This window comes from Archocentrus centrarchus, chromosome 7, assembly GCF_007364275.1.
Source record: "Archocentrus centrarchus isolate MPI-CPG fArcCen1 chromosome 7, fArcCen1, whole genome shotgun sequence".
Taxonomy (NCBI): Eukaryota; Metazoa; Chordata; class Actinopteri; order Cichliformes; family Cichlidae; genus Archocentrus; species Archocentrus centrarchus.
Genome location: NC_044352.1, coordinates 36,938,745 through 36,950,784, shown reverse-complemented (window position 1 = coordinate 36,950,784; position 12,040 = coordinate 36,938,745). Strand labels below are relative to the sequence as shown.

Here is a 12,040-nt window from a genome sequence, read left to right as displayed (position 1 = left end):
TCCTGCATGATAACATCAACAAGCTAATGCAGGTCTTCCCAGCAGGAGCCTTTGTTGTTGCGAAGGACTTTAACAAAGCCTGCTTAAAAACCGTGCTCCCTAGATTTGTACAGTATGTACATTAGACTGGATCTATTCCAACCTGAAGCAGGCATGCAAAGCTGTTCCGCTCCCCCACCTGGACATGTCTTATCACCTGTCTCTGCTCCTTGTACCTGCATACACCACCCTCAAGAGGAAAACCAAACCTGTGACAAAGACTGTCAATTCCTGGCCTGAGGGTTCCCTCAATCAGCTGCAGGACTGCTTTCAGAGTACAGCATGGGCTGTATTCGATCACCTGGAGCTAGAGGAGTACGCAGATGCTGTGTTATCATACATCAGATGCTGCACAGACACTGTCACTGTGAATAAGTGGACCTGGGTCTATCCTAATCAAAAATCCTGGATGACCTGGTGAAAGCATTTTTGAGGGCCCGGAACTCCACCTTCAAGTCAGGTGACAGAGCTCCTTACAGTACGGCTAGATCTGACCTCAGGAGAGGTACAGTATTAAGGCTGCTAAGGAGGACTACAGGAGGAAAGTGGAGTTGCACCTAGAGAACTCTCGGTGGGTGTGGCAAGGAATCCAGCATCTGACAAGCCACAAAAGTCAACCCATCAGCAGATGTCAATGCAGATGCCTCGTTAGCAGATGAACTCAACCACTTCTTCGCCCACTTCGAGTCATCCAGACCAGCCACACCCCTGGTGCCCTGCCAATCCCCCAGCCTACAACCTGTCACTCTCCAGGAACACCAGGTGAGGCGCAGACTAAAGGCTGTTAAATCACAGAAGGCTGCTGGACTGGATGGGGTCCTGGGCAAAGTGCCCCGTGCCTGTGCAGATCAGTTGGCAGGAGTACTAACCAGGATATTCAACACGTCCTTGACGCTGGCTGAAGTCCCATCCTGTCTAAAGGCAGCCACCATCATCCCGGTTCCTAAGAAAACAGCCATAAAAGACCTTAACCACTACAGACCAGTGGCATTGACGTCTGTAGTCATGAAATGTTTTGAAAGGCTTGTCTTCGAGCACCTCAAAGCCCGCCACCACCAGAACTTTGACCCACACCAGTTTGCCTACATTGCTAACCAGTCCACGGAGGATGCCATCTCCACTGTTCTCCACACAGCCTTGGAACACTGGGACCACTCAGTAACCTACGTCCACTATAGTTCGGTGTTCAACACTATCAGCCCTGACATCCTGGTGGAAAAGTTGGCTGACATGGACTAACCCCCCTCACCTGGACTGCCAACATAACAGCACTGGTAAAAAAGGCCCAGCAGAGACTCCACTTCCCGTGTGTCCTGCGGAGGAATCACCTGGAGGAGAAGCTGCAGGTGTCCTTCTACTGAGCCACCATAGAGCCAGTGCTGATGTACTGTGTGTCTGTCTGTCTTGCTACCTGCTCTGCTGCAGACAGGAGGGCTCTGCAGATGTTCACGAAGTCTGCTGAAAAAAATCATCCGCTGCCCCCTGCCTCGATTGGAGAACATCGCTGCATTAGCAGAACAAAGAAAATCTTGGCAGGCGACTCCCACCCTGGTCAACTCAGGTCCCACAAAGGCAGGACGAACAGGATGAAGAACAGTTTTTACCCCTGGGCCATCAGACTCTTAAACGCTACACAATAATACACAATAGCTTCACGGACACATTGCTCAGTTGTTCTCTCCTATCTCACTGTACTGTTCCGCATCTGCTTGGTAGTGGATTCATATTCAATGCATGTCGGTATCAGCACAGTGGACAGGGGTAGGGTATCCTTACGGCAGAAAATCCCATGCGCTGAGCGGACTTTAAAGTGAGCGTCATAGCATTCTCAACACCAAGGGAGTGATGCCACATCCCAGGAGTATTTTGCTTGTTGTAGTCCAACACCACACTCAATGCATTTCTCTGTAATGGCGATAACACAGAGCCCTTTTATTTTAATCTTCAAAAGTGCATAAGCATGCAAGCATCTAGACAGTCTAGTCTAGATAGTCTAGTGGTGATTTAGTTGTGATGCTGAGTGTGCCACTAGGCCAGGGGTCGGCAACCCGTGGCTCCGGAGCCGCATGCAGCTCTTTCAGACTCAAGCTGCGGCTCTGTGTGGCTCGCGGAAGTAAATTATAAGTATCCAATTGAAGTGCATTTTATTTTTGTCAGTTCGGTTTTTGTTGTAGTTTTAAATTGGAACATTATTGTGATCTTGAAATATTAAATTAAAATCATTTTATTTATTTATTTATTTTTGTTTCTCAATATATGCGTCACTCGCGTAGGCCGCTACCGGCTTCCTCTAGTATTTGCGGCTCTCGGTGTCTTGTTTTCCGTGGGAACCGGGTTCAAATGGCTCTTTCCGTATTAAAGGTTCCCGACCCCTGCACTAGGCAATATCCGCCGCCCATGGAGAATTAAGCCTAGGTGGCAGGGTGTTTCATGGACTTATGGTAGGTGCCTTTCTGGGAAAGAATGCACCATAAGTCATCAACCCTCCCACTAGAACAATTGGATCTATCATCTGGAACCACAGCAACACCATAGCAAAACTGAAAAAACTGAAAAACTAGCCCAAGCCAACCCCCCTGAGCTCCGAGCCACACCCTCTTCCTCTGTCTTGCAATCCCAAAGCAAAAGTGAGCAGATAGGACATCAGGAATATATACATCAGTGTTTTGCAGATGACACTGAATATCTTCAGTGGATTAAAATAGTGAAGCCAGATCAAGACTCATCCATAATATAATTACTGCACCTTGAAAGAAACCTCTACAGCTTGTATGGCCATTCTCTGTTGCAGTAATAAAAAAAGGCACAAGGCTAGAAGAAGCCAAAATTCCACTGCACTCACTCTTATTGGTGTAGCTGACTAAGTCATGTGGTATTGTCTACCATGGTTGTTGAATCAAGACGGCGGTCTGTATTAATTAACTCCTGGGAAATTCAGCCTTGGTGATACTGTTCTGTGGTGTTGTGGTGCTGGATGTAGTCTACCACTCTTTTACATCTTGTCTTGAATACTGATCCCACTGACTCATCAAATCAGTTAAACTTGTAGAAGTTCTATTGTCCCATTCAATATATACATCCCTGGACTCTGTAGTCACACAAATTTTCCCACTCTGTGGTTTCGAAACAGTTCCTCAAAGCCTCTTCAGCTTCTTCAGACCATTTCTTCACAGTGCGGGTGACAGCAGGTTCTCTATGTACAAGCGGTTTGTACACATTTGTACAGGAGATGAACCAGGTTGTGATCTGATCTTCCGAGGGGGGTGGGGATGAGTTGTATGCCTCCTTTGCATTGGCATAAAACAGGTCCAATATTTTATTATCTCTTGTGTGGCAAGCCACATACTGAGTGAAAGTGGACAGGATGGAAGATGGGGAGACATGGTTAAAATCTCCAGAGATCAGAAGATCAGAACATCACAAGCAGCGTCAGCGTTAGCCGAGGGGGAGCATGCACTGCTATCTCGATAATGTGCAAGAATTCCCTCAGAAGGTTATATATATATATATATATATATATATATATATATATATATATATATATATATATATATATATATATATATATATATGTGTGTGTGTGTGTGTGTGTGTGTGTGTGTGTCCAATTTTGTGAAACTTTTACAATGTTGCACAGAATCTTAACTTTACCGCTCAGGTTATATTAAGCTGACTGGTGTCTGGTTCTTAATCAAGAGTAATAAATAAATCAGGAGACTGTGTCTGAGTATGAAAGCTGGTGCTGAATGCAGCATGGCAGACAGCGCTGTGACAAAAAGCAAAGTGAATTTCACTGAGGTATCCCTGTGGGTTTAATCCAGCGGGGCGTTGTGCAGCCTACAAGGATTATGTGTGCTGGACTTAGTTGCCCCACTCTCTCCTCCTCTTTGCCCTACTTTTCATTGATTCATGAAGGAAAGGCAGAACAAGAGCTCTCTCTATATATGTGCTGCAGGACTGCAGGGACAGATGAAGCCAGTGGGATGAGGAGGGAGTCAATAATGTACAGAAATACAGTGAGCTCTACAATGAATAATAAGAAACTGTAGCACAACCAGGGTTTAGTTAAACAAAAATTCCAGCTTAATGAAAATAATTCATAGAGAGTCCAGAGAAAACCATTAGGTGCCCTTAGTTCTACTTTGAATAAAATGTCACTAGAGTCAATAAGTAGTAGGTCCAGCAGCATATTGTGGTTCCTCAGTCACTCAGCTGTGTTCAAACTGCAGGGACTGAGTAGCTGCCGTGACAAATGTCTAGTCACAAAACGAGGGCAACATATACTAATGCACCCCCACCCTTGCAAACCCATGCTGTCCCCATTTCCCTTGTCCAATTCTCATCTGTAGCTCAAGCCAATGCCAGCCTGCAACACTGCTCTTCACAATTAAACAGATTAATTTGTGACTTCAGAGCTGCTTTCTCCCTAAGTATTAAAGACAGTTTGTTGGTTAGTCACAAAACTGGCTGTCAGATTGGCTAAATTTGTCCTGATTCAAGCAGGAGATATTACGGCAATTTAAAAGAGCCAGTTTAACTCAAACAGCCTAATGCAGAAAAATAGACAGTACTGTGCCAAGTAGATGTTTAGATGACCTTCGTCTCTTTTTCAGTTCAGTTTAAGTCATGTCTGTGTAATTATTATTGTAAGGTTAAGAATAGAGACAGAACAATCCTGTTTTCCAAGGTCTGTGACAGTTTTTTGGGACTAAAAATATTCTACTGAACCAGGTTTTTGAGATTTCTGATTATATAATTAGCTCAGTAGTGGCTGTAGCTCAGTAGGTAGAGCAGGTCACCTACTGATCGGAAGGTCAGCGGTTCGATTCCTGGCTACTCCAGGCTACATGCCAATGTATCCTTGGGCAAGATACTTAACCCCAAGTTGCTCTCCGACCATCCTGTCGGAGTATGAATGTGTGTGAATGTTAGTTAATTAAAAGCACTTAGCTTAGTATAAAACATGGAAGTGCTTGTATGAATGTGAGTGCATGGGTAAATGTAAACATGTTGTGTAAGCGCTTTGAGTGCTCTGACTGAGTAGAAAGCGCTATATAAGAGCTAGTCCATTTACCATAATTATACATTTTCCACTGTAATCTCAAGTAGATTAAAGTCTTTCTCCTATTATCTAATTTTTCAGTAATCGTTATTATTATTATGTTAGCTATGGTGCCCTGTGGTGTAGAGCTGAGGGGAATTACAGCTTTGTTATAAGTCAAATTCATTGCTGTGAGTAACAGCAGTCGTCGTTAAGCATCGTTCAGAGAATACAGATTTGTTCACCAGCTTCAGACCATACACAGACATCCTGTAACATATTTTCAGTGTGTGTGTGTATAGACATTTACTGCGACATTGAAAAACATTTTGGTTATTTATTTGGTTTTGTAAAAAAAGGGGTTTCATATAGTTTTTTGTCAAAGTAGATTATTAAAGGAAAGGAGCTCAAAGAAAGGTGTTGGATCAACATTTTCTGCTCCTGTTTTATAAAAGGATGGAAGCTGACTCAAGTCAGAAAAAATCTGAATGAAAATGTCTCTGAAGAGACTTTGTATTTAGAAACAAATGAAACAGCATTTAAGCGAAACACATACAGTTGGTTTCTTGGTGATTAAATCTTCAACATTGCAGGTCGTATCAGTGCTGCAACACAGAGATACATTCAGAGCTTTAGTCTCCTCCATCCCTCCTGCTTCCTTCTTGGCTGAGTCTGTGGGAATTGGTTGCAGGTCAGTGCTCATGGCCTCTTTATTCCTATTAAGTGGTGGCTGTGACACCTGGGTTGCAGCTCCTTCCCAACTCCTCATTAATAGCTGCTGATACTAATAGGAAGCGAGCAGCCAGAAAAATGGGCCATTTGAGTGCAACACTGGGTGCTTACATTTTACCCTGACTCTGGACCAATACAAGACTGACAAGACTCTGCTTTTAACAACAGTCCCTAAACATCTGTGATCTGAGGAGACCAGCTGTTGGACTTTTGGGAGAGGAATGATGTCCTGTTCTTATCTGTTACAGGATTCTAGCTGACAGCCTGGGATCTTTTCCCTTTGCCAAGGAGGTTATGTGTGTCATCATTCTGTCTGTAAACACGATAGCTTGAAAAGCTTTGAATGAATTCTTATAAAACTTTGTAGGGGTGTAGAGTGGGGTCATTTTAGCAATTCATTAAAAATCCACCAAGACCTCTAAGGTCAACTTAATGATTTATTGGTTGAAAATTGACAAAATGCCTTATAACTTAGAAACTATGATTCTTACAAGTGTGGTGTGTATTGTCAACATATGGAAAGTAAATGAGCTTGTTCTTATGTAGCACTTTTCCACTCTACATGAGCACTCAAAGTATTGTTTCTGCTGTGTAGTGGAGGGATGGCATAGGGATTATGAACCTCACTCAGAGGCTTTAGATATAGTGACAGAGAGAGCAGATATCTGAAGGCAGGTGAGCTAGCAGAGTGTGCTGGCACTTGGAATAAAATGAACACAGTAGAAAAACAGTGTGAGTGGCTTTGTTAACATGGATGTGTTTCTTTAAGAACCAGTGTGAGCCAAAAAAAAAAATACCACCTTTGCAAAGTACAGTGTGCTCTTCCAGAAAGATGCTTAGCCAAAACTGTGACAGCTTTTTGACATGATTGGAACAAATGTTGTGCTCAGCAGTTTTAAGTCCAAATAACAAAGTCCACACTCAAAAACACAAAACAGAAATGCTAAAGCTTCCAGGTAATACAGAGCAAACATCAAGGGAGACATGCAGCTGCTGGAACAAAGACCAAGGAAAGGAAAGGACTTTATACTCACTGTGGGATAATTTGGGGATTGAGAGCATTAGTGAAACTGGACAAGATTGAAACTAATCAACACAGTCACAAGAGAGGAGTAACACTCAAGAGACAGCTAACAAAGTAAACCAGGAAATTAACAAAGTAACCAAACTAATGGGAAAACTCACACTGAGAATGAGACTAAGAAGCCCTGGAGGGGCTAGAATATAAAGCCAAGACAGAAACCAAAATGCATCCCAAAACTGAAAGAATAATAAAACTAAGGACACAAAATTAAACCAGTGCAAAGGTCATGTCATTCATTTTCTATGGTTGCTCCATTGCAACATCCCCCCAGCAGCCTAGGCCTATAGCAGCATAACTAAGGGAGGGTTCATGGTCACCTGATCCAGCCCTAACTATAAGCTGTCTGAGAGAGAAGTGCTCTGTTGGGGTGATATGGGACTATGAGGTCTTTGAGATGAGGCCCAATTATTGTATACTGTCATTGTAATTTTAACTCCCACTTGTTTTGTTTTGTCCATCTTCAGAGGTACTAATGGATTCAACAACTGCGACGGCAGAACTGGGCTGGAATACCTACCCATCTCAAGGGGTGAGTAGTAGAATCAAGACACTAGGATCAGTACAGGCAGTGTATAAACAACCATTGTATATTGTCTTATAGTTTTTATACTTATTTGTTTTTTCTGTAAGCACGAAGTACCGCAGCAATTTCCTAATGCTGTGAACCTGTTCACCCATATGGCAATAAAAACCTTCTGATTCTGATTCTGATTGTACAGATGTGCTTCCGTAGCATAGCATCACCGGGAAAATATGCTCATGGTGGAACACACAACTCTATATTGATTTCTATACTTTAAATGTGGGTGTCAAACATGTGGCCCATGGTCCAGAACAGCCTTCTCAAAGATCTAGTTCAGCCCATTGGATAACCTTGTAATGTATGGTCAATTAATTAATTATTTAATGTTTTTCAATAAAATGGATTAATATTCCAGGTGTGATGGTGCGATGCCAACATTGCTACACCAGAGTGAAACTGCAGAGAAACTTAGATTAGCACTTGATCATTTGTTTAAATGATGAAGACAGAATACTATTGTTGCTCACAGTAACTAATTTACAGTGCAATGAAAAAGTATTTGCCCCATTCCAGATTTCTTAGTTTTTTTGGCATATTTGTCACACACTTCAGATCATCAGACAAACTTTAATATTAAATAAAGATAACCTGAGTAAATACAAAATAAGATTTCCCTTTTCTTAAGGGATAAAACACTATTCAAACCCACCTGTTCATGTGAGAAAGTAAATACCCCCCCCCCCCCCCCCCCCCCACACACACACACACACACACACACACACTCTCTGGAATGAGCTGTGATCAGTTTTTAGAAAGCTGAATTCAGTTTTAATAGCCACACCCAGGCCTGATCACTGCCAGAGCTCTTGAATCAAGAAATCTCTTTGTCTGACACAGCGAAGTAACAAATGTAAAAGCAACACATCATGCCACAATCTGAAGAAACAACTGAGAATAAAGTCTTTGACATCTGTCAGTCTGGAAAGGTTGCAAAGCCATTTCTGTGGTTTTGGGACTCCAGCAGACTAAGGTGAGAGCCATTGTCCACAAATGGAGAAAACTTGGAACAGTGCAGTTCTTAAGTAGAAGTTCTTGATGCCAAGGGTGGCACAACCAGGGGGCTGGATAACTTTTTCCCTTAATAAATGAAATCATCATTTAAAAACTGCATTTTATATTTACTCAGGTTATCTTTGTCTAATATTGAAATTTTTTTGATGATCCGGAACGTTTAAATGTGAAAAATATCCAAAAAGCTAAGCAAACAGGAAGGGGACAAATAACTTTTTCACAGCACTTAAGCGCTTTGAGTGCTCTGATTGAGTAGAAAAGCGCTATATAAGAACTAGTCCATTTACCATTTACCATTTACCACTGTATAGAGCACCTGTGGTCTGTAAATGGTCATTACATGTACATTACATGTAACAACACTAGACCCACTGAATGTGGGAAAATAGACATATTGTTGAAATATATTTAGATTTGCTTATTAAGAAATTTCAAGCTGTTTGTTATATTTTTGGTGATGGATGGCTCATTAAACAAAACTGAATGTTTTTAGAATTTTTAGCATTATTTTTTTGTGGTCCAGACCAATAGAAATCAAACTGGGCTGCATGTGGCCATGAACTAAATTGAGCTTGGCACATCTACTTTATGCAATCAACCTAAATTAATCAGCATGACTCTTACACCACTGTATTTCACAGATGATGAACGAGGCGTTGGATTAGAAGCCAGTCAGTGTTCTCCATATACTCTTTGTCCCAGCACCATTCTATTAAAGATTAATATTAGTTTCATCTGTCCAAAGAGTTTTATTGCTGCTCACACTTTGCCTTTGCTGTCAAAGTCAAAACCAAGCCTTTCTATTTTTGAGGTTCATTAATTGTTTACACCTCTTGTGTTTTTTCTTATATATGTCCTCTTTATGGAGGACTCTATAGATATGATAGATGTGTCTGCCGCTGATCTCTGCTTGGCTGTTGTAAAGGGGGACTTCTTAACCATGGAAAGGCCCACAGCTGCTGTCTTCTGTTTATGTTACCACGCTCAGCATTTTATCAAACAGTTGAGGTGGACACTTTTCATTTTCCTGCTATTTCTCTGATTGACTTGTTTTATTTCTGCAGCCTATGGATGGCTTGTTTCACTTTCATTAGGAGATAGCTGTGAGTTCAAGATTTCCAAAAACACAAATGGCACACTTGTCCAATATTAATATGGCATCATTTTTAGACCTATTTTTTTGTGTAACACCATGCCATTGTCCAAAGTGCAGTGCACTGCTCTCAGAGCTCCTGCTGCTCCTGGACTGCTTCCAGTTGCCTTCACTGTTTTAGTTTGCACATGTGTCACTTTATCAGTATTTCTTTTTCTTGGCTCTCTTCTAGTGGGAAGAAGTTAGTGGCTATGATGAAAATATGAACACCATCCGAACATACCAGGTGTGCAATATCTTCAATACCAGCCAGAACAACTGGGTCCGCACCAAATACATCCGTCGCCGTGGTGCTCAGCGCATCCATGTTCAGATGAAGTTCTCTGTGCGTGACTGTAGTTCCATACCCAATGTCCCTGGCTCCTGCAAGGAGACCTTCAACCTCTATTTTTTTGAGTCTGACTCAGATCTGGCCACTAAATCATACCCACCCTGGATGGAAAACCCTTGGGTGAAAGTGGACACTATAGCAGCTGATGAAAGCTTCTCTCAGGTTGATCTGGGTGGCCGCATCATGAAAATCAACAGTGAAGTTCGAAGCTTTGGACCTGTTTCCCGCAATGGGTTCTATCTTGCTTTCCAGGATTATGGCGCCTGCATGTCACTGATTGCTGTCCGAGTCTTCTACAGGAAATGTCCCCGTGTTATCCAGAATGGAGCCGTTTTCTCTGAGACACTGTCCGGAGCAGAGAGCACCTCTCTTGTGGCAGCCAGAGGAGTGTGTGTTCCCAATGGTGAGGAGGTGGATGTACCCATCAAGCTGTACTGCAATGGCGATGGGGAGTGGATGGTACCTATTGGCCGCTGCATGTGCAAAGCCGGATATGAGGCTGTGGAGAATGGTACAGTCTGCAAAGGTAAGGAGCACATCAGTGCTACACCCCTGTTTTCTAGATTTTTCCTGAAATTGTGCTGCACAGATCCAGTGATTGTTTATTTTTGGACAGTTGCTCATCCTTCCTTCTTGAAGAGAGTTTTCAGTGTTTTCCAGTGAATGTGTTATTATGAGCTGTGGCTCACTACTCTGACTCTGTTCTAGAGCTGTGCTAAATCTCGCTTGAGATAATAGCGATATAAATTTTTGCTTGATATAAAAATGTTATATTGCAATATCATTGTATAGCAATGCCATGTATTTACCTAGACAAGCCCAGCCATGTCTAGGAGCAAGAGTCACGTGTCAGCCTCTGATGACGATTTAGTGCCTAAAAAGGGAGCAAAGCAGAGAAACTGTTACAGCTGAAGGTGGAAACGACAAACGTGTTAAACCTGAGACAAAAACACACCGCTGAGTCCAACTATGCTATGAAAGAAGAGATACTAGCAACTGGCAAATGGCTCAAACAGGCATCACTGGAGCACTCACTAGTTGTGCTCCCTATGACAGGAAGAGCATACAGGGCATGGAAATGACCAAAGTGGTTACACGGTGGAAATGTGGGGCTTTAAGAAACTGATTAAAAAGCTCGACCCAAGGTAGAAAATATTTCTCAGTTTTATTATTATTATTATTATTATTAGGCTCCTGAAGATTTAAAAAGTTACTTTAGGTGTTGTTAAATTAAACTTTCACTTGAAATTTCCCAGGAAAACACTTCCTAGGATACTTTTGTGCTTACATCTGACTTATGATGTGTTGGTGGACATAATGCTGGGTCACTGCTATTGTACCATAATGCTGCTGCTGCTGCTGCTGGCATCTTGTTTCAGTAGATTCACACTTCAAATTAGGATGTGTGTCTTCAATGACAGTAGCTCATTGGAAAAGAAGGATGGAAAATGACCTTCATTTACTTGCACTTAAATGATGCTGCCTCCAAGTATCAATAAAACATTCAGTTTTTTTTACATTGTCAGAAATCATCGACAAATTTTCTTGAAGTAGATATCAAAATGCAGCTAATAATGGTGTTGTGTTAGTGTGTTACTGCCATGGTCCTGGGTCATTTTGACCCAGTGTGTTTTGTTTATTGCATTTATCTTTTCTGGGGTTCGTTTATTGTGGGGCCTGGTTATGTTTTGATTTCTAGTTCCTTGTGTTTCCTCAGTGTTCAGTGTCTAGTCCACGTCTTTGTTCTCTCGTCTGACTTCCTGTTTTATTTTGATAGTCTTCTGGTCCCTGTGTGTGATGTTCTGTTTTGCTTCCCCCTTGTCATTAGTGTTATGTGGTTCACCTGTGTTCCCAGCTGTCCTCACTCCCCTCATCAGCCCTCTTGTGTATTTAAGTCCTGTGTTTCCTCTGCTTGTTGTCGTGTCCTCATCGTTGACTTTCCCGCTGTGTGCCTCTGTGTCTGAGTCCGGTTTTGAGTTCATGCTGGTGTCCGTCCAGCCCTTCCTGTGTTTGACTCAGCAAATAAAGCTTTAATTTACAGTAAGCTTTTTGTCTTGTGTATCCTG

General features: G+C 42.2%; 1 protein-coding gene across 1 annotated transcript in view; it reads left to right on the top strand.

Annotated features, from left to right (window-relative positions):
• ephb2a (eph receptor B2a) overlaps positions 1-12,040 on the top strand; it is a 71,365-nt gene that overhangs the window by 20,706 nt on the left and 38,619 nt on the right. The window contains exons 2-3 of the mRNA XM_030732716.1: positions 7,361-7,425; positions 9,816-10,500. Coding sequence (XP_030588576.1) covers positions 7,361-7,425; positions 9,816-10,500 — 750 coding nt within the window. The remainder of the gene's footprint in view (positions 1-7,360; positions 7,426-9,815; positions 10,501-12,040) is intronic.